The following is a 25,392-nucleotide window of genomic DNA, read 5'->3' on the forward strand; positions in this document are numbered from 1 at the left end:
TGAATGTCAAGCAGATACTGGGCAAGAAATGTGAAATATTTAGGCCCCGACAGCTTCACTTTATAATCAGAAAGTATAATAGTCTGTTGTCTGAATGGTCAAAGGATAACTCCATCATTTGAGGCAATTCTTCGTTTGCATGCAAGTTACCATAACAAGGAGATTTTGTTAAAGAGCAGACTCTAATTCAGGAGTGGCTTACTTCCTAGATTTGTAACTTTTATCTAGAAAGTTCCAGTCACTTAGAGAAGGGGAGGGATTGACAGTTCAGGTTCCCAAAAGGAAATCTATCTTCACCCAATCAGCACCACCAAAACAAGATTCGTGTGGGTCTCCTAATCCAGAGGAGGAGGAGTGGGGAAGAGTGAAGGAGGGAGAGGAGGAGAGAGGGAAATGTGAGTGCCAATGCCACTCTGTGATTGGAGGGCACATCTTGGAACTGGTGCCTCTGGTGTGCTCAAAAAGGGTCATCCTTCTTGAGAACCACAGCTTCCCCCCTCCCTTGTAGCAGAAGCCATGACCCTGCAGTTCTGGGCCTTTTATCTTTTGCCATTGTTCCTTGCTGGCTTCGCTCAGGAGACCCTGAAGCCGCAGGAGATGAAGGTGAGCTCCACACATGCGAGCCAGGCTGGTTTCTGATGACTAACTCAGTTGCTAGGAATTCAAGTAATGCTTTCCTCTCCTTAAAGGATTGGATCCACTTTCCAGCTTTTCTGTCCCCTCTTGCTCTGCCTAATGCCACTGTGTCTTAGGTGGATCTTCTCTCTACCTACGGGTCCTTTTAGCTAAATATATGGACTGGCTCTGAACAGTGGGGGATGGTTACCTCAGGGCATTCTCCTTTGCTGATTCCCCACTGGTAGCTACTTGGCAGCCCAGACTCTTTCCCCTTCATGCTGATCTAGAACTTGGGAGCTGCTCTATGGCTCCGGAAAATGAGACATACAGTAGCAAATGGATTGAAAGGAGAGCTGACTTGGTTGTTCTCAGGCAGGCTCGTTGAATCAGAAATCCAGAGAAAGTGGGGAGATGAACAGTTGTTAGAATTTCAAGGGATTGCACAAAGACTCTTTAAGTGTTAAGGAAAAGTAAAGGTGTTGGAAATTGCTTGTGACTTGTATTCCAGGTGGACTGTAACAAAGGAGTGCCTGGCACCATTTACGACTATGGTGCCCTCACCCTTAATGGTGAGGAGTATATCCAGTTCAAGCAATATGCAGGCAAGCATGTTCTGTTTGTCAACGTAGCCACCTTCTGAGGCTTGACAGCTCAGTATCCTGGTAAGAACTCAAGTTTCAACCCTTTCAGAACTAGCTTTGCCAGGCAGCCATGCACTGACTCCAGAAGATTTAGCTGGTGTGTTGTTGGGAATGAGAGCTAAGTGCTGGTGCGACTCTACTTCTCTAAGCCCTACTACTGTTTTGCTTCTTAGACTGTCAGAAGAGTTAGCTTCAGATTTGAAAACCAAGACTTTCTCAAGTTGAATTTGCTGTTCTGTATCCCATGTGGGAGAAAAATATACTGTAAGGAACCATGGAGCGTCTCAGAAAGTGCTAGAAAATATTTATTTTAGAATCTGAGCTTGCAGTGGGTGGTTTGGGGATGGGTTTAAGGAATTAAAGTTTTGCTCTGGATTAGAGGATTAGATACTACCAGGAAATGAAGGAATGGGGATCATTATGGAGAGAAAAACAAAAATAAGACAAAAATTGGACATGGCTAAAAAAACAAAAGTAGCAGTCACTCAGATAGGCAAGAATATAACAATGAGTGAAGGAGTTTTACAGAAAATTAGGCTGAAGATTTTCTAGGTGTTTCTGTCACAGGAAGTAAGTACTCTTGATGGTCTAAGCTTAACAGGAAAATGAATAGGCAGAATAACTTTATATAAAATATGTTTATATAGAATGTCACATGTGCAAATATATAAAACATTTCTTCTTAATAATATATTTTAATAAATATTTTTCATTGTTATATATTCTAAAGAAATATATAAACACAGGAAGGTGCTAGGTGCTAGGGGCTCATGATTGTTATCCTAGCTACTCAGGGAGCTGAGATCTGAGGATATGGGTTCAAATCCAGCCTGGGCAAGAGAGTTCTTAAGACTCATTATCTTCAATTAACCACTATAAAAGGCAGAGGTAGAGCTGTGGGTCAAGTAGTAGAGTTCTAGTCTTGAACAAAAAAGCTCAGGGACAATACCCAGGCCCTGTGTTCAAGCCCCAGGATGGACTCGAAACAAAATAAAACAATAGTAACAACAAACAACAAAACCAGAGGAAGGCATTCCCTGTTTAGGGGAGGTTACTAAGGAAGAACCCCAGGCAGAGCGGATTTTGATTGACAATGGTTAGGGCTGGCTCTGAGCTGAAAATGGTTGGCAATGAAAATATTGTATAAGTGCAACAGATAAGTCAGAGGCTTCCTGACAGTAGTAAAAATCCCATGTAGAGTTGTGGGATCTGAGTAAGTGTTCTAAGCCAATGGTGTCAGGTCTCTGAAATTGATGAAATTGATGCTGTTCTGGAGCCATGCCTGGAGTTTCTCTGCTTCCATCTACCACTACTAGGGTTCTCCAGGGAATGTGACTGGAGTGTTTGGTCTGGTCCTGAGACAGACAGGAACGGAAGGGAAGTTACATCTATTTTGTTTGCCTGTCCTTAGACAAACATTTGAGCCATCAGCCCACACCATCAAGAGAGGGGCATTTATATCTAGCTTCTCTTCAGAGTCAAATATAATTCCCCACAAAAAGACTAATCAGATTGCTTGTTTGAGATGAAGATATCCCATCGGGAGGTAAAATGCATCCAGTTATGGGAGCCACTGCCCAACAAACCTAGCAGCCATTTCCATGAGTCTCAGGAAACCTGCTACAGTTTTCACGTTACCTGCTTGAACCTTCCCTTTCACAGTCTTCTGTTCATTCATGTGATCAATGGAAAAGTCCAGTGGTCTTTCACTACCCAAGGCAGGCTCTCTCACCTGATGCCCGGGCTACTCCCTCTCTCCCTGCAGAACTGAATGCACTACATGAGGACCTAAAGCAATTCAATGTCACCGTGCTGGGTTTTCCCTGTAACCAGTTTGGAAAACAAGAACCAGGAAAGAACTCAGAGATCCTCTCTGGGCTCAAGTGAGTATCTGAAGAGGCTGTTATGATTCCTTTTATTCCTTCTGACTAGATGTCCTCCCATTCTAGTAACTTCTAGGGTATGTGAGAGGGATCAATGGATTCAAAAATATCACCATCATCCTCTGAATTTAATTTAGTCCTATTGGTGCACTGAAGTAGTCTATCTTTGAGAATAAGGAAAGATCTGATGGGAAAAAAATGTCCACTGGAAAGGAGGGACTATAGTAAAAGGACATACTTTGGTTCCCAAAGATGTCTCTTTTCTCACCTTCCCTGTCTGCATCTCTTCTTTATCTTTGATGTCCCATTGTGTAGAATAGTTGTTAGCCATTACTACCCCCTTTTTGTTGAATTTATTATCCTTCTGGGAACATTCTGGTTCATTACAGGTATGTGCGTCCAGGTGGTGGTTTTGTCCCTAATTTCCAGCTCTTTGAAAAAGGGGATGTTAATGGAGAAAATGAACAAAAGGTCTTCACTTTTCTGAAGGTAAGTGAATGTAAGCCTTTTATACACTGGTTAGGTAGAGATGCCCTAAAAGCAATAGAGCTGGTATCTACGATTGGGGTTAGATTCCCTAAAAAGAGAAGCTCAGATAAGTTCAAGGATCATGGCAATGCTTATCATTTGGTTTTAAATGGAAGAAACATATAATAGTTTGACATGGATTCACGTCCTCTAATGAGTGGTAATCATTAATTTACTCAACAATCATTTATCAAATTCTCATTTGTATAAGGAGCTGTGTGATATGAATTAACAAATAATAAACTAGGACACAAAGATATACATGGATATAGTAGAATGTCCAGATACAATATGTTAGAATCACAAAATGCCAAGATAAAAAGACCTCTGAGGGTATTTTAGGTCACTTGTCTTTAAACACTGGCCTGCAGGACAAGGTTAGACTTTGTTGATGTTTTCACCCATCTATAGAAAACAGGAAAATTAAGAGACAATGTGAAGAGTTTCTTTAAAAGCTCAATTTATTCAGTAAGATGTGAAAGACCACAATTTATTCTGATAATAAGTTATGCCAGATAAACTGCTTTTTTCCTTGCTCAAAAATAGTGACATCAAAAAAAATAGTGGCATCAGTTTGAAGTAATTAAGACTCATATTTTAAAATTCTTTAATTTGTGAATTTGTGGGGGTGGTAGATTACAAATTTTTCTTTTTTTCTCTTAGTAGTAAGTACTGGGGTTTGAACTCAGGGCTTCATTTTTGTTATGCAGGTACTCTACCATTTGATCCAAGCTTTCTGTTTTGAAGCTTTCTTAATGTCTAAATGAATGTTGGTTATTTTAAATTAATTTCCAATACCTAGTCCTTAAATTTTACTGGCCCGGGAAACCTCCTAAACTCTAGGAACTATTACATATTAGTTTTCATCCAAAATACCTGAAAATACAGAAATTACATGATTTGGCCAAGGAAGCCAAAGCTATTCTTTTACTGAGGCACCACAAACAAATCACCACAAACAAAGGAGGCAGACAGAGAAAGAGGGAATCTGGGCTCTGGTGATATATGCCTGTAATCCTAGCTACACAGGAGACTGAGATCTGAGAATCATAGATCAAAGTTAGCCTGTGCAGGAGAGTCTGTGAGACTCTTATCTCAAACTACAAAAACAAACAAACAAACAAGCCAGAAGTGGGGTGGTAACTGAGCACTAGCCTTGAGCACAAAAGCTCTGGAACAGTATCCAGGCCCAGAATTCAAGCTCCAGGATTGGCAAGAAATGAAAAAAAGAAAAAAAGAAAGACAGAATTCTTTTTGTTTACAATGATGGTTTCTAATGCTTACTGAGATTAGCATTTGGTATACCAGTGGTGACAAACTGAAATGTCAAATAATTAAAATATTAAGAGGTATAATAGTTTGTAGAGGTGAGAAGACTGAACCACTGAGAAACACGATGGATTATCTTTCCATTATTTTGGTCTCTGCTTCAGAAATCCTGCCCTCCAACTTCTGAACTTTTGGGCTCATCAAAACAACTCTTCTGGGAACCCATGAAGATCCATGACATCCGCTGGAACTTTGAGAAGTTTCTGGTGGGGCCTGATGGAGTCCCTGTCATGCGCTGGTTCCACAAGATTCCAGTGAGCACTGTCAAATCAGATATCATACAGTACCTAAACAAGTCTCATACCCAGTAGAAGCAGCCAGCCCCTGGGAGAAGCAGCCACCCCACCTTCCACCTGCAGGACATGGGAAACAGAGTGCATCAGTGCTCCACATCCTCTCCTATCTAAGCTTCTCATATTACCAAACCACTCTTGTGCTGTCTATGGAGCCGCACATATTATGCATAAGTACAGCGGTTAATGGAGGCATGCAGCTGTGTATGTGTGTATTTGGGTGATATATACATATACTTGTGTGCCTATCCATTCCAACTCTTGATTCTGAAATATCAGGTTTCCCCAAGCTATACATTAGAGTGAATGGTTTGATCCATCTCTTATCTCTAAGCAACTAATCTCTGTAAATTCTTACAGCTATTAATTCTCTGCCCTGATGGTGTAAAGAAAGCAAGAAGTGGCAGTAAGACTCTCTAGGTCTCCTTTGCGCATTGTAAAGCTTTCCTAACTGATTCTTCCTTTGTCCCTGGTTGCCTACGATTCTTAGAAGATTCTAAAGCAGAGTGAGAGCAGAAAGCTCATCATTTAAGAGAGAGGCATCTCCATGACGGTAGGTCCCAAAGCCCCTGTGGGTCAGACACTACCAGAACCTTCCTTGGTGCCTGGTCCTTTGGTGCATTCAGGTCATGGCACTTGGGCAAGGATATCCCTTGATTATGAATGATGGACTTCCTCCTCACTCTGAGTCTTTCTAAACTTTAAACCCATTCTTATCAATGTCACAAATAAAAAAGAGTCTGAGTGGTATTTTCCTAATCCCATTGCTTGTCTATAACCACACCTCTAACTCTCTCTTATCTCACTTTCTTGCTTTGCTCTTTAACGCTTTGTCTTTTTCAAAGTGCTCTGGAGACTGGCTTGGCATGCTCAAGAGCACCAGGTTTAATTGCTACTGGTCCCCAAGCAGAAACACTTTTCATTTGGGCTCCTTGATACTACACCCAGGACTTGCAGTCAAGCCCTTTCACGAGAGGAGTTTTTGTTTTTGTGTATCTAGGTGTTAGTGGCTCACACCTGTATTTCTAGCTACTTAGGAAGCTGAGATCTAAAGCGTGTAGTGCAGAGTCAGTCCAGGAGAGAAAGTATGGGAAACTTTTATCTCCAATTAGAAGAAGAAGAAGAAGAAGAAGAAGAAGAAGAAGAAGAAGAAGAAGAAGAAGAAGAAGCAGCAGCAGCAGCAGCAGCAGCAGCAGCTGAGTAGATAGTGAGATGGATTATTCTCCTTAAGGGTATCTGACTAATTTAGGCCCCATTTTTTGCCATGTCTTTTGTCATTGTTCTGCTGTTTCATTTTTAAGTATGCTTTTAAATTTTTAATATTGCAGATTAATTAATTAACTAATCAATTAAATTTTGGTGCTGGTCCTAGGACTTGAACACAAGATCTAGGTGCTGTCCCTCAGCTTTTTTGTGCGCATGGCTAGCACTCTACCACTTGAGCTGCATCTCTGCTTCTGTCTGTTTACAGACTCAGTTCTGCCTTTTGGTCATTGTATCTGCCAAGACTGTCCTGAATGACTAGGCTTATTGGCATGAGCCCACTATACCAAGTTGTTTTAGCTTCTTGCACTCAACATCTAGTAAGGAAAAACTGGATTAAAAAAAAAAATCTACCTGAGCCGGGAGTGTGGCCTAGTGGATAATGAGCTCACCAAGCAGGCTTGGGTTCGATTCCCTGGAACCACATACACAGAAACAGCCAGAAGTGATGCTGTGACTCAAGTGGAGAGCAAAAAGTATCCAAAGACAGTGCCCAGGCCCTGAGTTCAAGCCCCAGAACTGGCAAAAAAAAAATTTTTTTTTAAAGTCCACCCATCCTTGAACATAAGCCATAGGATCGGTACCATGTATGGCAGTAAGGAGAGCATGGAGAAATGTGTTTCAATGTTGCATTTCTTCTTAGTGTCTGAAATTCTTAACACAGGGACCTTACAATATTCAGATCAGGACAAGCAAGAAGGTCCTGCAAGTAGCTGGAGGAGAATATCATGGTGTGCAAAGTACTCTCCAGACCCGGGTGTCCCTAAAACCTAGCCTCTATAGTTGCTATAAGGAAGTAAACAGAAGTGACCCCATGAGTCTCAACCTACTGCTGCTCTGAGAAAAATGGTTTCTGTACTCCGGATGCCCTCCAGTGGCTATCCCTGAAGAGAAAAAGAAATATTCTGAGGAAAAGCCAAGGCCAGGGGAAACAGAAACATTTACTTGTGATGGGATATGTGTCTAGGTGGGGGCAGGTGTGGGACCAGCAGTCCAGATGCAGGCCATGAAAATTGTCATGTGAAAGTTTTTATAAAGAGAAGATCAAGGTGTGTGTGTGGGGGGGGCAATTTCATTTGTCTCTTTCTCAATCAATTCCTACAACAGATCTCAGTCCGGAAGGGAATGTATACACTCTTCTGGGAAGGGGTAGACTTCCCAGACGTGCCTCTGGGGCTCCCAGCTATCATGATAGTTGGAATCTCGTTATTACTAGCATTGTTATTATTATTATCACCACAGGTACAATGATGGCTGTGAATATTGTGTCTTCCAATCCAAAGTTCCCACCATTTATCATTCAAATCAGGCAAACTAACTCCAAACAAACAAACAAAACCCAACTTACCAGGCATCTGGAATCACTGAGGTCTCTGTGGATCATAAAAAGGCTTTGGGAAGGGTCTTTAGGTAGATCAGGAAGGCTTGAACAAATCTCGAGCACACACGTAAGTCATTGAGGAGATTGCTCTCAACAGAAAAGTTATCCTTGAAACAGGATAGGGCAAGGGATAGGGAAGTAAGGATGGGTTTTCTGATGGGATGTAGCTTCAGAATAAATCACCCTGTGCAGTCCCTTATGGAAGGAAGGGAGAGGGAGGGCCTTGGGATAAGCTCTGACTGTCAGTGATGGCTTCTCCTTTGGAAAACTTTCCAGGTGAAGCATCTCCTTTTATTTACAGTACTGACTTTGACACCCCAGGCCTGGCACTTACTAGGCAAGTGGGTTCAGTCCTACTACAGTTATGGATACCAAATGGACACCTTTTGAAAAAAGGATCGTCTTGCAGTCTTATTATTCCCCTAAAGTTACATTAGAATCTTTCCCCAATTCTTGAAGCCACTGCCTTTCCTTTTTATGAAATGTGTTTGCAAACCACTTGACGTTTCTTTTATTGAAAATGTATGAACTCCCTCCCCCTTCCTCTCTTTTCATTTTTAAATCAATCGTTGAGAAAAAGATTTGAAAATCTACGTCTCCCCCGCTCCCCTCCCCTCCCCGGGCATGGGACTGTAACAGCCCTGGAAGCCGCAGGCTTCGCAGCTCATGTTATGGGCTAGCAGCTGGAAAGTGATTGAGGCCGTGGGGTCAACTAGATGACAAACAGTTCTTCTCCCCTCCGCTCGCCTTCCATCTCCATCCACCCGGAAAATAAGTCCTGGCTTGTGTCACGAAATCCTAATTTGTGAATGATGCGCAGAGAAACATCTGTGCAGCTAGATCTACCCTCCTTCTCCTTCTCCTTCTCCTCCTCCTCCTCCCCCTCCTTCTCCTTCTCCTTCTCCTTCTCCTTCTCCTTGTCCTTCTCCTTCGCCTTCTCCTTCTCCTTCTCCTTCTCCTTCTCCTTCTTCTTCTTCTCCTTGAATGATTTCAAACGCTTCATTCTCAAAGTTCAAATCCAGGGCCCGTTTATTTTTGACGCAAGTCTTCGTTCGCATCCTGTCCAGCCCTGGAAAAAATCCTCTCCACGCCAACCAGGAGCACAATCGAGCTCCGATCCCAGCCTGCCTTCTCTTTAGGCCTCGGTGGGCCTGGGTCTTTGCCAGTCCCAGGGGGCCGGGAACTCTCCCTGCGTCCTGGAGACCTCACTCTGGCCTTGTCCAGGCGCACAGCTGAATTGAGGCTCCCTGGGGCCCAGCGTGTGCGCGCGTGTGTGCGTGTGCGTGTGTGTGTGTGTGTGTGTGTGTGTGTGTGTGTTCGTAGTAGTGCAAGGACCAGGTTCGAGAGGAGAACGGGTTAGCTCGTCTACAAGATGATTTTTCCCCCCCAAACATCTCGAGTGGAGTGGCGGGGTGGGGGACAAGGCCTGGGAGGAAGAGAAGAGGACAAAGGGAGAAACTGATGAGCCAAACTCCGCAGCCTTTTCTGGGCCGATGCTCCTAGGATCCGCCGATCCCTTCAGGCCAGAGCTGCACAGCATCCTGTCGCCCGCCTCGCCCGCTCCTCTGCACCCCTGTCCCCCGGGATTCAAGTGGACCAGGTGGCACCCCTGTAGCTGAAGATTGCCTAGCACCCAGCTCCTGACAGATTTGGCAGGTTCCGGCTCCCTAAGCAAGTGACTGTGTTACATGCAGCTGTAGCTCCTTGAAGATGCAAAGGTGGGCTGCAAACACACCTTGACTAAACATTCCCAGGCATATATATAATCCATCTATCCGCCTGCCACGATTGGCTCACCTCGCATTTCGGAAATGCCTTGCAACGATAGGTAGGAAAACCTTTCGTCTAACTCTGTAACTGCCCTCGTGTTTTCTTTCCCTCGTGTATTTCCCCCCCTCCTCGCGTATTTTTATATCTGTAGTGCATGCAGAGGAGCGAACCGGCTCCGCTGGAGTTGGTGTAATTGTGGAGGACAGTCGAAGATCACCAGATAGATAGCTGTGAACTCATTCCCCCCCCCCCCCAGCCGAATAAAGTAGAATAGATTTGTTTCGGTTTTTTCCATCCTTCTGCTGTGGCCCTATGGCTCAGTTGGTTAAAGCGCCTGTCTCGTAAACAGGAGATCCTGGGTTCGACTCCCAGTAGGGCCTTCTTCCCTCCCTTTCCTTTTCTTTTTTTTTCTTCACCAATGTCCTGAATTTCTCACAGTGCTTATAGAATAACTATACAACAGAACTGAACACCTGTACAAGTACGGGTTGTTTGACTGAAACAGGTCAATTCCTTGCTTTTGAAAGAAGTAGATTTACTGAAAGAAAACAATTCTGATTCACAATCCTGCCAAAAATACTGCATGGGTCTTAATCACTTATTACACAGGCTTAACATTAAATGACACTAAAAATGTTTTAGAGCAGCCTCAGTCACCATCTACCTATTTAAAGCACTGACATACAAGTGTATATAATATAGGTATACATATATAATTCTCCAGCTCTATAACTGATTTCCTAACATAATTATTGAGTAATCGATCTGCTATTAACATATAGAGAAAATGACACTGTAGGGTCAAATTCCTTTTCTTTGTTTCTTATTTTCCTTTTGCATTGCTTAGAACAAGACTTTCCACATGCTATATAAACATTCTACTACTGACACAAGGAAAAGTCATCTAGATAGACATCATCATCATCATATATGCTTCAGAGAAGCATAGTGGAAGACTACAATATATGTAGCCCAGCTGGGTGACCTTCCAAAGGAGTAATTTTTCAGAGTCAAATAAAAGCAAGAAACTATCGAGGAGCACCGGTGCTCAGAGTGAGAAAGCACAAAGAATGGTTGGTATAACGGACACACAGGAAGCTGTATTTATTGACTGCTAGTTATCCAAGAAGTCCATCCTCCCGTGGAATCCTACAAACCTGGCTCTTGTTACAAGAACCAGTGAGGCTCCAGGGAGATCTCTAAAATGCAGGAGGCCGTTGGGCCCTGGGTTCATGTCACTGTCACAAAATAGAATTTTAGAACCCATCAAGGTCAAGACTAAGAAAATGTATTAGTAAAGCAAAGTGAAGGATAGTATACAACCTAGAAATGGGTGTGGGTACATGTGAAGAGTGCAGTCATCTAGCCTTTGGGGTGAACAAGTATGTTGGGGGTTTAAATTGGCCTTATTATTGAAATAATAGAGCAATTGTCAGTTTGTCCTCCCAAGAGTTTGTTGTGGTGACCGAATAGCTCTGGGTTTGCAAGGTGGGCCTGTGAAGCCCTGGACACAGACAGTGGGCTCTAGGACACCCCTCCCCCACCCCCCCCAAGTAAAATATCTCTTTCATGGGTACATTCATGGTTGTCTAATGAGTTCCATGGGGGAAGCCATAACCTTAGAGAGGCACAGGTAACACCTCTCAGAGCCAGGTTGATAGGAAGCTTTCTAGTCTAATTCCATGCTAACCTGTTTTAGACCATTTGGTAGTGGAAAGGGAAGTCACCCGGGGTATATGACAACCAATTGTCCATAGATGTCAGTGCTGCCTATTTTCACGCAGGGATTGCTCCTGCCAGGAAATAAGTTCTATTAAAAGCAAAGGACTCCAGGCTGTGCCTGTCTCCTGACATGGATCAAGTAGGTTACTGCCCACCTGGACCCACTGATGACTTGAAGAAGATCCATGTTGCTGAGTCCTGACCAAGTCTCAGAGCAGGCCTGGGTGAGCAAGATGAAAGGGGCGTTGACCTTCAACATTTTTTCAATTATAATTCATAGAAGGCTTACAGTTGTATTTGCCAGATAGAAGGTGCATAACTTCACACACATTGACACCACTTCTCATGTTTTTGTCCCATGTCCCCTCAACTTGTTTCAACATTGTTTTTGTGCTCCTTCTTCTCACTCCACAAAGGTCCGCATGCCAGAGAAGCTCTTGTGGGAGTTTCTCAGGTATAGCCATCTGCACAGCTTTTTTCTTTTATTAAAGAATTTATTAACATTGATTTTTACATCATATTTCAAATGACATGTTTAACAAACAAGTGTCACCTGGGCAGCTTTTCTGGGTCCTTCAATATCAACTTCCATAGGGAATGTCAAACTGAACAATAAATAGCACTTCTCACAGGATGCCAAGGGTCTTGATAAATTCTATACATACTCTGGGAGTTTGATGCATAAGAAGTTTTTAATCAGCAAAAAAAAAAAGTTTACTCTCATTGAGGTGTGCTGTTGCTGGGCAAAGGTTCTGTACAAAATATCTTCTTGGAGTTGCTGCAGTCTTAAATAATGTTAAATATAAACTTGATTACAGAAGCATGTACTTCTGTGCATAGTATACATGAAGTATAAGTATAATGTGAAGGGATTTCTTGTGTGCTTTTTCTTTTCTCTTCAAGTCCTGGGGTTTGAAGTCAAGGCTTGTGTGCTATTCCTGAGCAGTTTTTACTCAAAACTAGCACTCTCTACCATTTGATCCACAGCTCCATTTCTTGCTTTTTGGTGGTTAATTGGAGGTAAGAGTCTCACGACTTGAGCATCCATCCAAGATCCTTATAACTCAGCCCCTTTCGTAACTAGCCCAATTCTTGAGGAGTTGTTTTTTTTTTCTTTTTTAAATAAAGTCCTCTAACACAAACAAGCAAGTATGGTTTTTGTCCTTCATTTTTCCTCTGTTCTACTTTGATAAGAAGCATTCCATCTTGGTCCTAGCATCTTTCATACCCTGAAGGACACCATGTCTCTGGATTAGAATGTGCTGGTCTCTCTGTGTGTGGCACTACTCAGCCCCAAATCATGAATCATCCCTGGAGAATGCATTCATCATACAAAGAAGAATGTGGCTGAACATATGTTGAGATTCCTCAGCTATAGCCAAGGCAGTCCTCACAAGCTCAGGGCTGCCCAGGACAGTTGTACAGTCCTCTCACTTAGGTGCAATATTTATGATCCAAATAGCATTCTTGACACAGGAGTCACATTTAAGTTGGCCTCAAATCGGTGGACTTGGTAACGGTTGCTTGAGCCACTCATTGCAGCACACTATCACCATCTCTCCCACCTCATTAAAGTCATCATTTGCCATGGGATCATGTTGTTTGCTTGGGTTGTGAAAAAGGCTCCTAGGTCTGCCTGGAGCCCAGCTGAACATGTGAATCCCACGCAGAGGCATCTCAGGTGGTGATTGTATCTATATGGTTCACAGAGATGGTTGTCCTAGAGTAACAATATATGTAGTGATTATCCTCATACATTGCTTTCACCTTCAGATAATTGATGGTCATTTGTGGACAGCTATCCTGAGTGTTTACTCTAGAAGTAGCCTCCTGCTCTTGAAAATCAGCTTTCATGCAACTCAAAGCAAGCAGTTGGTTCCTTGGTGAGATGCCCTGGTGTCTTTTAACGGAGGATTGTGTTTTACTCAAACGCGCCACCTGGTGGTAGACATGTGATTTTTACAATTCTTCGTCACAAATGAGTATTAATTAGACTGAGGGAGAGTCTCTCAGCCAGAGATGAAACTACAGATAACAGAGGCCTCTAATGCTTCCAGGGCCAAACAATGTCAGGACTCTAGCACACAAACGGTAGGGAATGGATTCCTCCCAGGAACTCCCAGAAGAAAGGCAGCTCTGCTATGGTTTGATTTGAGCTCAGTAGAATCCATTTCAGACTTCCCACCAACAAAAATATGCTCTGGATACATGTGTGATAATTTTCTAGGGCACAAGTAGGCAGTAACTAACACAAATGGTATAAGGTAGATCTTGTAATACCTTGTGATTTATGTCTAAAAACTGTTAATAGCAAAGGAAATGGTACACAATAAGATCCCGAAAGTTCTTAAAGATTAATTTATAGTTACGTTAATAGTGGCCCTGGAATCTAGACTTAATATCATATAACGTGGTAATTTTTTTTTCTACCTCGAGTTTTCAACTGAGTTGTCAAAAGCCTTGCTGCCTTCTCTGAGGTTCGAACTCAGGACCTTCAGATTATGAGACTGACGCGCTGCCTGCTGCGCTAAGAAGGCGCTGGCTAGCAGGAGTTTTAGGAAATCTAGTGGTTCTAAGTCTCTCACATATAAATGGCATTTTTTTTTTCAGAATGACTTTTTATGATAAAGTACAAAATGGTAATGGATGTTCTATCATTGGTTTATTGTTGCTTTCAATATGTTCCTAATTGCCGCCCTGAGTCTTCTTAGGATTTTAGCCTTGGTTAAATATGCAACAATGGCCTGCCTTACACAGCATGGGGAAGAATGTAGCTAGAAAGTGACACATTAGAACCATAGGTGTGCAGATCCCCAGGCGGGACCAACAGTCACAGAAAGCTCTTCAGGAGTTACTCAGCTCTTTGCATCCTTGTTTCCCACAACACCTGAATGCAAGTTCAGAGCACAAGAGAAGGACAGTTGACAAGGGCGGAGGGGAGGTTGAACTGGGATAAGTTAGGATGGAAAATTGAGATTCTGAATTTCAAGGTAAGGCAATCTGAGAAAATGGCAAAGGTCCTACATTTTCTATTGCGGATCAAGTATCAATCTTCCCTTGTGCCTTCTATTTGTTTTAGTTACAGAATTTACCTGTGAGTTAATGAATTATGCTGTGCAATTTTTGTTCATTATCTGTGAAAGGAGATATCTCATCACTTAACACACTGAACACTTGACACAAAATACTTGTCTGTGAATCCTGATTAAGGACACAAATCAGGTTGACAAACTTTCTGGAGAGTTTATTATGAATAAGAAACCTTTTTCCAACAATTTAAAAGTATTTTCTAAAAAATAAAACTGCTATCAATATTTGAAGGGGCGTTTTCAAAAGTGCAATTTTCTTGTTGATTAGTAGTACGATGTTGTACAGTCGGGGATGTCATTCCTTAAGTCAGGGAAGGAGTACATTTTTTTTTTTTTTGACAATGTCACCCTCTGGTGAAGGAAGGTCGTATTGTCTCCATTTTATTTAGGAGCAAAGTAAATCTCTGTTGAGCCAACTTGCCAATAGCCCTGTGGTTAAATAGGGCAGCTGGGATTAAAATAGTTGCCTTGGAGCCTTTGAAAAGGAGAATGGAGAGGATGAAAAGCCCTGCGCCATTTGCAAATGGATCCTTGCGTTCGCCACACTGTTTTCTTTTCATGCAAAGAAGAAATCGAGTTCCAAACCAATTGGGATGGGAGCCCTTCTGTTTTCTGCTTGATGTTAACATTGACTTCCCATTGGAGAAAAGAAAAAGGAGCTGGCGGGGCAGACAAAGAATTGACTGGTTTTGATGCGTGTCGGGCGTTGACTTCAGAGTTGGGGGTCAGAGCTCAGAATCAAACGCAGTCTGTCGGTTGCGGTATTAGGAGTCGGGAAGCCCAATTTATTTTACGGGTGGATGAAAATTATTTGCATCACAATATTCTGAGGGAAAAAGAGAGAGAGAAAGAGAGAGAGAGGTGACAGGCGAGAGGAGAGAGAAGATGAAGAAGAAGGAAGGAAGGAATTTTAGTCAAAGAATACAGTTGTTTCTTTTATATAATTAAGTTCCCAGAAAAAGCAGTGGGTGGTAGCGTGGCCGAGCGGTCTAAGGCGCTGGATTAAGGCTCCAGTCTCTTCGGGGGCGTGGGTTCGAATCCCACCGCTGCCAGTTTTGTTGTAGCGAGATCTATAGATCGCCTAATAGTAAATGGGAATTTTGTTTCATGAAAGAATTATAACAGTTCCTGTAAGTCCTAAGAGAGTGCATTCTCCCTTTACCTAAGAATTGGAGTTGGTCTCCAGTTGAGCAACCTGTTTTTATTTGATGTATTCATACAGAAATAAGTAGAGCACATGGTTTCAATTATTCTCCCTTGCAAGTGCAAGAATACAATCACAATGAAAGTCTACTCCTTTTTCCATCCAGTTCTACTGGTCACAATTTTTCTGAGCTACCATATTGGAGTTAGAGTATATATTAAGTATATGTTTTGCAGGTGCAAGCTAATAGAAATGTATTATTTAGTCACACATTATATTTTCCATACTCACTTAACTGTTCTTCAACTTTTGCACTTCATGTATTTTCATATCAAGAAAGAGCCTCACTGATTCTCACCTTGAACTTAGTAATTATAAATCGTCGATTCTCTAGCTTTTTCTAACCCACAGTTAAGGTTGAAAAAGACCCCGAAGTTTTTCCTGGGCTGCCTACGGAGATAAAATAAGATAACCACTGGATGTGAGTGACAATGAGATGAGGATGGGAGAAAAATAAGCCCAGAAGCGTGGACGTTTCTGCCACCGATTCTATTCCTGGGCGGCCCAGTGCATGTGAGACACCAAGGGCACGAGCTGAGCATCCAGTCTTCACCGGGTTCCATCCTCCGAGAGCCTCGGCAACGAGTTAGAACGTAGAATCTAAGTTCTCTTAGTTAAATTACAAAAAAAAAAAATCATAGAAACTTTAGATCAGGAGTGTGTATGTCAAGCTATGATCAGCGGTAGGCTCCATGGCTTAGTTGGTTAAAGCACCTGTCTTGTAAACAGGAGATCCTGGGTTCGACTCCCAGTGGGGCCTTAATTTTCCCTTTCATTACAACATGATGTAAATGGTATCTGGTATTCAGTAAAGAAAGTCCTGTTCTGTACCTGAGTAGTTCAAGAATTGATATAAATTAAAGTACTTAGTGTAGTACAATGAGAGCATTGGGTTGTCTTTTGGAGAGGATAAGAATAATTAATTAAAAACTACAAAATGAATTAGGGTGCCTCATAATGACAGTAAATCTAAAGCTGTATTCGTTAGCAGATGGGCTCTCACTGGAGTCGAGACCTAGTTTATGAAGGTAAAAGGAAATTGAAGGCCGTTTTTTTCTTTTTTAAAGTTAAGTGCCAGGTTTAGGTTAATTGATTTCATTTCATGTGTTCACATCTCCCATTATTCTTAGCATTCACTGGACCTGTATTTATTGACTGCTTTCACTGTCCTGTTCCAAGTGCCAGCCACAGAGCTGTTAAAATTAATAAAGGCTGACTCTTCATTCCCCCTCATGGAGTTTACAGTCCAGAAAGAGAAAGATAGTTTAAAAAAAAAAAAAGTCAGATTGTGATAAAGTCTATGGCGAAAAATGAAGAGGGCATGCTACAAGGACTTTTCACCAAAGGGATTTTCTCTGCCTTTCTGGTAAACCTAACAGATGTATTTTATTTTCTTCTCTTTTGTATGAGAAAAAAAAAATCACAGGGTGATTCTCACCATGGCAATCTAGCAACATTTGGCAACATCCTTAAATAGTCAGTAGACCCTCAGTTTTATTTTTGCTACAGCCTTACAAGGTCTATTCAAGTTTTTCCAGCATGACTTTCTAGAGTGTCTCTATTCAGTCTACATTATCATTCATAACTCTCTAGCTTTATACAGATGAGTATCCTTGGTCTTCAGAACTTTCCAGAATTTTCTTTGTCATACCTTTGTTTTAATTTTGTTACAATTCTTACTCATCTTCTCTTGTCTCTCATTGGAAGCAAAATGTTTCTAATTCTTAAGGCTTTCCCTGAATTCTGACTTAATTTATTATTTAGTGTAAAGGAATTTAGTCTAAATTTAGGACTATGTTACCTATTTTCTACAATATTTTCCAAATATTTTTAGATTCTATTTATATTAGAGCAATGGTAATTTATATTTGTTTATGTGCTTTTACTTTCAAGGGAGACTTTAGTCTTTGAGGAAATAAATAAATTGGTCCCACTGGTATTTAAACTTTGGTTCTACAAAGTAAAACAAACAAAATACAATCATCTTCTAATGCAGTGGTTCTCCACACAGTGGGCCTTTGAATTACCTAAGGATTAAATACATTCTTTGGGACTGATGTTGAGAGGTTTCAATTCTTGTTTGGTCAGGGGCCTAGAAATATGCATTTTAATAAGCATCCCAATGAGTCTGAAGGAAGTGCATGACATCTGCAACACTGGGTTCAAATTTTACACGAGATGAGAAAAAGCCGGCCCATCCTTGCTAGTCAGCCTTGAGAACATTCATTTCCCCTCTATCGTCACAGGAAAGGAAGTGTTATTGACTGTATCCACAGACACAAACTCAATTAACCAACAATCTTGTCGCATAAATATTCTAATCATCTCTCTTTAAAGATGACAAAATAGATTTAATGATGTGCACCATTCTATCATTCAGTAAAGGCCAAATATAGTTTCAAGTATAAGTCTGTCTCTGGAGCCCATTAACCCATTATTTTCTCCTCCCTCCCTCCCTCCGTCCCTCCCTTCCTCCCACCTTCCTTCCTTCCTTCCTTCCTTCCTTCCTTCCTTCCTTCCTTCCTTTCTTCCTTCCTTCCTTCTTTCCTCGCTCCCTCTCTTCCTCTCTCTCTCCCCCTCCCTCCTTCCCTCCCTCCTCCTTCCCTCCCTTCCTTTCTTCTCTCCTTATCTCTCTTTCTTTTTCTCTTTCCTTTTCTTTCTTACTATTTGTTAACCTCGGACAAATTGCTTAATAACTTTTAAGCTTCAAATTCCTCAGCTATTACCAATTTTAGCAATCTTAGCATCTTCCTCAGGAGTTATTAAGAGCATGAAATGAAATAATTATTATTAACATTATTAACAACAATAATACTACTTTTTTTTTAAATTGGTGGAATAAATCCCTAACTCCCTTGCTATTAAAATAAGATTAATGAGTAGAGAAACTGATGCAATCTATAATCATCACCAAACTGGCAGGTATACAATGCATGCTGTTTCTCTGGGGAGATTTGTCTACCCGCGATAGTCTCAGAGGGATCCCTGGTCTGTTGGGTGAGAACTGGTTTTTAATCTGCTTTTGGATCAGATATGGAGTGAAGAGAAAGAATTTTTATCTTCTAGAATTCCCTCTTTCTATCTACTTATACAAAGACTTTGGGAGGCTATTGTTGGAACCCTAATGTGATAAACTCCCCTTCTCTCTCTTGAGACTTTTAGAATCGGGTGCTTCTATAACCTTTCTCCTGACTACGCTGCTACAGATGATCACATCTGCATAATAAACATCCAGATGAAAAAAGGTATGTGCTAATGGTGATGTCTTTTTCCACCAACATCAGCTTCAATAGCCTTGAGTTTGGTTTGGTTTTTATTAGGCTTTGAGAGAAAAATAAGGCTGTGAATTATACAAGATCAAGCAGGCTAAGATTCCTCAGTGAATAAGTGAACTCTCACCATCCCAAACAAATCATATATTAATCTCAGTCTCAGAGTTGTTTCCAAAAGATCAGTTGTCTAAGAGAGAAAGGAAGGAATGAGCATGCAGGTTGTATGAGGAAACAAAAATTCTTTAAAAGCTAGTACTCTGAAGATCAAATTGAGGATCAAACAATATAGAAAATTCCCAAATATCAAACGACTGGGGATATTTCTGAGAGGACAAGATTGTGCGTTGTTCTTTTCTTCTGCGAACTTCTATGTGAACACATTGACTGCCTTTCAACCATAGCTTATTTTCTTAGTTTTAGGAGACATATTCCCTGCCTGTATTTGTTTACCATCTCCTACTCCGGGTGGTTAAAATGGCTAAAACAAAACTATCCTAGCCATGGGTTCAGGTAGTGCATGATTATCCAAATGAGTAGCTGGTCAAATTGACCTAGAGGTTTCTAATAGAGGCAGGAATCAATCTTCAGGTGAATGGGCCCTCAAGCTAATCCTTATAGGCCAAACTTAAAATTATACTTTTAAAAGAGGTCTTCTTTGCTCAAATAATCAATTCCAGACCATCGTACTGAGTGCCCTTTCTGTTTACTGCATTCATTTTTCTAGTACCTCAAATTAAAATTTTAGTTTATGTCAACTCTTTCCTCTATTTTCTACCCATGCCATGTTCCTGAGTTCTGCATTCTGTTTCCCTACTAGCTGGCTGAACTTAATTTGTCTTCAGGAATCATTCTGCTTTCCTCCCCTCCCCTCTCCTCTCCTCCCCTCCCCTCCCCTCCCCTCTCCTCTCCTCCCCTCTCTCTCCTCCCCTCTCCTCTGCCTGTCTCTTTCCTTCTCTCCCTCCCTCCTTCCCTCCTTCAATCAACCTCTAAAACAACAAGATATCACTACACACCTTGGAATGGACAAAATGCAAACACTGACAGTATCATATGCTGATACAGATGTGAAGCAATAGAAGTTCCATTTGATTGCTGGTGAGAACATACAATCACAATGCTATAATCACTTAAAAGACAGTTTGAAAATTTGAAAATATTTTACACAGTCTTCCCATAATATGAAGGACATATTCTTTTTTTTTTTGCCAGTCCTGGGGCTTTGAAATCAGGGCCTGAGCATTGTCCTTGGGCTTTCTCAAGGCTAGAGCTCTACCACTTGAGCCACAGCACAACTTCTAGCTTCTTCTATGCATGTGGTACCAAGGAATTGTACTCAGATCTTTGTGCATGCTAGGCAAGCACTCTACCACTAGGCGAAACTCCTAGCCCAAAGGACATATTCTTTGATGCTCATCATAGGACATTAATCAGAATGTCTCCAAGTTTTTGAGAATTTCCTTGTTCCCTTTCCTTTCTTTATATCCTTTCACTAGAGTCAAATCCTATGCAACAGCTGCCTTTTTTTTTTTTTTGGTGGTTTATGGCGCTGTCCTTGTGCTCCTCAGCTCAAGGCTATCACCCTGCCCTTGAGCCAAGCCCACTTTCCATTTTTCTAGAGGTTTAATTGGAGATAAGAGTCTCAGGTCCTTTTGTGCCCGGGCTGGCTTTGAACCTTGATCCTCAGAGCTCAGCTTCCTAAGTAGCTGGGATTACAGGTGTGAGCCTGCAAGAGCTTGTGATTGAATTCTTCTTCACTTGTCAGATATCTAAGAAAAGAACACATTGCCTACCCTCTGGTAGTTCTTTTTCACTCAGATAGAAGAATCATAACAACCATAACACAAGATTTTGGGCTGTTGGGCTGAGAATGTTATGGAATATACCTAGTATATATTACCTGGCATGTAATTAACTGATATCGCATTTGTCTAGCATGCATAAAACCTTAGGGTTGATCCCCAACACTGGAGCAGGGGTTGGGGAAAGGAGGAGGAGGAGGAAGAGAAGCAGGAGGAAAAAGGGAAAGGAGGAGGAGGAGAAGGGAATAGGAGTAGGAAAGAGGAGAAGATGAGGAGGAAGAGGAAGGAGAAGAAGAGGAAGAAGAAGAAGAAGAAGAAGAAGAAGAAGAAGAAGAAGAAGAAGAAGAAGAAGAAGAAGAAGAAGGAGAAGAAGAAGAAGAGGAAGAAGAAGAGGAAGAGGAGGAGGAGGAGGAGCAGGAGGAAGAAGAGGAGGAAAAAGAAAGGAAGGAAGGAAGGATGGGAGAAGAGGACAGAGGAGGGGAAAGAAGAAAGAGAGAAGGGGGAAGAAAAGGGAAGAGAAGAGAGAAGAGAAGAGGCAGATTCATGTGCTATCATTGACATTTCCACCAGTATTCCAGTATATCAGTTCTCAACAAAGTCATGTGACACTCCAAAATGGCCAATATTTGGGAGCAGAATATATTCAGCTTCATTCACTAACCAGGCACAGTTTATATCCATACATTAAAGAAAGCCTTACATGAAAAGGTACCAATTCTAGGGGAAAGCTGCTGTTATAAAACCATCCTCTAGCTCTTCTGTTTCAGAAAGTCCAGCATAGAATGATGGCACAAGACTACCTACCTCCATCACATGGTTGTGTCCTCAGCATCCATGGGCCAGATCAAGGTTGCTGAAGACCCGCTCACCACAGAACTCACCCACATGCACCTATGAGAGAGTATCAGTGACATGGGTAATGGCACCGATGACTCACGGGGGCTCATTCTGCCCAACTTCAGCTGATGTCCTTTGGCCAGGTTCTTCTTTCCCTTCCCTCCTCTTCCTGGTGCTATCTCATTCCCCTGGATGTTTAAATATCACACACAAGTGAAGAGGACTGCCAGGAGAGTGGGTGCAGTACACTAGTTCTTCTAAGGGGCTGTGCATGGTGATTGGATGCCAGATTAAACAAGCTGCCTTGAACAGAAGTTTATGTTGTTTCAACATGTGCACTAAAAGATACGAGCATGTTCCTTAAAACAAACAAACAAACCCTGTGTCTCAAAGAAGTGAAGGAGAAACCACCAAGATTGATTTGTACAGATGGTTTAAATATGTCATGACACAATAAAATTTTGTAGCTTTTCTTAAAAAAGAATGAAACGATTTTTTCCTACTAACAATGGTCAACTGTCTACATTAATTATAATTATTTTACTATTTTTGTGATTTCTACTGAGGATATAAAACAATCTCTCTCCCATAAATGTGAGCTTTTTTCCCCTCAATGTTTTCAGAATTTCTTCCATTTAAGATTTAAAAAAAAATCACCTTCCTCCCCTCCTTGATTTTAGCAGGTCCCTCCTTTCAAAATTCCATGAAGCACACGAATTCAAGTTTTCCAGAGAATTTCCTTCTCCTGGGCTTGACCAAATATCCATGGCTGGATCTCCCTCTCTTCTTTGTCCTCTTGACATCGTACATCTTCACACTGCTGGGAAACTTTGCTATCATCCTGGTCTCTCAACTCAATTCTCAGCTCCAAAGTCCCATGTATTTCTTCCTTACCAACCTTTCTTTTTTGGATCTCTGTTTCACCACCACGACGGTACCTCAAATGCTGTTCAACTTAGGAGGGCCCAACAAAAATATCCCGTACATAGGCTGTATGGCTCAGGCCTATGTATTTCATTGGCTAGGCTGTACTGAATGTGTCCTGCTTGGCATCATGGCCTTAGATCGCTACGTGGCTGTGTGTAAGCCACTGAGGTACTCCGTGATCATGGACCAGAAGCTCTGTCTGCAACTATCCAGCACTGCTTGGCTCATCGGTCTGGCCAATTCACTGCTTCAGTCCACACTCACAGTGCAGCTGCCCCTGTGTGGGAATCAGGTGCTAGATCACTTCTTTTGTGAGCTGCCTGGTCTTATTAAGATGGCTTGTGGGGACACTACTGTCAACGAGATTACCTTAGCTGTGGTGGCTACATTCCTGATCATGGGGCCTCTCTCCATGATTCTTGTGTCTTACAGTTACATCGCCCGGGCTGTGTTTCGAATCCCTTCTGCTGCTGGGAGACTTAAAGCCTTCAATACTTGCTCATCACACCTACTGGTGGTATCTTTATTTTATGGGCCTGGAATCTACATCTACATGCAGCCTCCAGAGGATGGCTCTCAAGATGTTATCAAGGTCTTGACCCTGTTCTACTGTGTCATTACGCCTATGGCAAATCCATTCATCTATACCCTAAGAAACAAGGAAGTAATAGGAGCTATGCAGAGGCTTCTGAGAAAAGCTATTTCATCTAAGAGAATATGAGAAAATGACACTTCTTTTAAGTGAATGAGCCCAATAGTATCTGAAGTATCTTTGCTCTTGTTTGTTGACTTAATTGTGTGATGGGGTCTCACTACGTAGCCCAGTCCAGCCTCAAAGAATCCAGCTGCTTTTGCCTCTACGGTGCTAGGAATATACACACGAACCACATGCTAGGCTGAAATGTCCTTTTTTTAAGACATATTCCATTACAACTATGTTCCAAAGTAAAAAAAAATCTTATGCATACAAGCAACTTTGTAAGAAGACACCTAAGCATTTGTGTGCAAATACTTTTCAACTTTCAGTATAGTGTCAGAGAAAATGCTCAGATCATCTGAAGTTCTCGAATACACAAATCAGAAAAGGATTACTTTGAAAAGTGTCTCATTATATTACAACTCTAAAGACTTAAACATAATTATGAAGCTGGGTACTGGTGGCTCATACCTATAATTCTGGCTACTCAAGAGGTTCAGATCTGAGGATTGTGGTTCAAAGTCAGTGGGCAAGAATGTTTGTGAGATTCTTATCGTCAATTAACCACCAGAAAACTGGAGGTTATGCTGTGGCTCAAAGTGGTAGAGTACTAGCTTTAAATGAAAACATCTCTAGGACAGCACCCAGGCCCTGAGTCCAAGCCCCATGATCAACAAAAATAAAAATAAAAATTATTAAAAACTGGATGAAATGTTCCTTAAAATATAAAACTATTTTCATGAGTTTTTCTGATAATTTTAAGAACTTATCACATAAAGGAAAGGAATATCAATAGAAAAATTATTTAATGTTAAATAATAATTTTACAGTGCTTTCATTGAAAATAAAATCTTTTCTAACACAGTTATGAAAAAGTTTATATCTGACAAATAAATAGAAAAACAAAGGCCTCAGGATGAACCATACTAGTATGATAAAGGAATATGTAACAAACAAAACATTAAAAGTGAAGTTTAGATGGGCCTGATGGCATATGCCTATAATCTCAGCATTCGGAGGCAGAGGCAGGATTGAGTTAGAGGCTTGGGGCACAATGAAACACCAATGTAGCCTCGAACAAAAGAGTTTGAAATTGTTTTAAAATGGTAGCCAATATTACATTTGTACAAAATACAGGACTCAACAGCTGTTCTTATATGAAACCATTTAATAAGCAACAGTAAATACACATATAATTTATGTTTGAGGAAGATAGTCAACATATTGTTTAACTATTTACTTATTTGCCAGTCATGGGGCTTGATGAACCCAGGGCTTGGGCACTGTCTGTGAGCTCCTTTTTGCTCAAGGTTAACAGCACTCTACCACTTGAACCACAGCACCGCTTCTGGCTTTTTCTGTTTATGTAGTACTGAGTTATCGAACTCTATCACTAAGCCACATTCCCAGCCCAGTTTTCTTTTTAAATTACAAAGTGGCAGGACTTCTGAGATCTTTTTGCCAACCTAAGCCAGAAACACCAAATGAAGAGGATTAATCCCAGAAAGTAGTACTTCAAAAATTGTGAGAAATGCTTTGGCCTATGGAAGTTACTTGAGTCATCTTATCCCAATCCCAAGCCCAGAAAATGGCTTGAGGCTCTGACCAGAGGACAGTACTGGTAGCTTAAGTCTATACTAGCTATGTAGCAGTTATGAGGCCTGAGGATCACAGATTGGGGCCAGTCCAGGCAGAAAAGTCCATGAGACTCATCAAAAAGCCAGAAGTACCTGAGCAACTGAGGCTCATGCCTGAAATCCTAGCTATACAGGACACTGAGATCTGAGGATCTCAGCCTAGGCAGACAAATTTGGGAGACTATCTCTACCAGCAAAAAGCCAGGATGGAGGTATGGTTCAAATGGTAGAGCACTAGCAGTGAAGTGAAAAAGAGGACTTTAAAGCTCCAGTACTGGCATTAAAATGTGGGGAAAGACATACGTGGATTTAGGTGGTGTGGTAGAGTATGTGTCTATTATTCCAGCTACTCAAAAACCCAAGGTAGGAAGGCTGTGATCTTGAGGTTAGCCCAAGCAAGAGTGGGAGACCCAACATGACTTGAGCTGTGGTAGAGCACTTGATTAGCAATCACATCATCCTGACTTCAATCCCTGCTACTATAGAAACACAAAAGCACATA

General features: G+C 41.5%; 2 protein-coding genes and 4 non-coding genes across 6 annotated transcripts; 5 read left to right on the plus strand and 1 right to left on the minus strand.

The window, feature by feature from the left end:
• The first annotated feature begins 516 nt into the window (after positions 1–516).
• Gpx6 (glutathione peroxidase 6) lies at positions 517–5,310 on the plus strand. Its single transcript, XM_090356215.1, has 5 exons — positions 517–603; positions 1,127–1,280; positions 3,025–3,142; positions 3,532–3,631; positions 5,104–5,310. The coding sequence occupies exons 1-5, from the start codon at positions 517–519 to the stop codon at positions 5,308–5,310; spliced, it is 666 nt and encodes a 221-aa protein (XP_090212341.1).
• Positions 5,311–10,012: 4,702 nt separating this feature from the next.
• Trnat-cgu (transfer RNA threonine (anticodon CGU)) lies at positions 10,013–10,086 on the plus strand. Its single transcript has one exon. It is a non-coding gene; the product is annotated as a tRNA-Thr (tRNA).
• A 3,806-nt stretch (positions 10,087–13,892) lies between these two features.
• Positions 13,893–13,965, minus strand: Trnam-cau (transfer RNA methionine (anticodon CAU)). Its single transcript has one exon. It is a non-coding gene; the product is annotated as a tRNA-Met (tRNA).
• Positions 13,966–15,487: 1,522 nt separating this feature from the next.
• On the plus strand, positions 15,488–15,569 carry Trnal-aag (transfer RNA leucine (anticodon AAG)). The gene has a single exon. It is a non-coding gene; the product is annotated as a tRNA-Leu (tRNA).
• Positions 15,570–16,407: 838 nt separating this feature from the next.
• Trnat-ugu (transfer RNA threonine (anticodon UGU)) lies at positions 16,408–16,481 on the plus strand. Its single transcript has one exon. It is a non-coding gene; the product is annotated as a tRNA-Thr (tRNA).
• Positions 16,482–22,332: 5,851 nt separating this feature from the next.
• LOC150048122 (olfactory receptor 2B11-like) lies at positions 22,333–23,277 on the plus strand. Its single transcript, XM_090356191.1, has one exon. The coding sequence runs from the start codon at positions 22,333–22,335 to the stop codon at positions 23,275–23,277; it is 945 nt and encodes a 314-aa protein (XP_090212317.1).
• Positions 23,278–25,392: the final 2,115 nt, after the last annotated feature.

The sequence above is a fragment of the Megascapheus bottae genome, chromosome 22 (genome assembly GCF_031878675.1).
Source record: "Megascapheus bottae isolate mThoBot1 chromosome 22, mThoBot2.hap1, whole genome shotgun sequence".
Taxonomy (NCBI): Eukaryota; Metazoa; Chordata; class Mammalia; order Rodentia; family Geomyidae; genus Megascapheus; species Megascapheus bottae.

Coding starts and splice junctions, on each gene's coding strand:
- LOC150048122 (XM_090356191.1), top strand. CDS start 22,333: ATGAAGCACACGAATTCAAGTTTTCCAGAGAATTTCCTTCTCCTGGGC.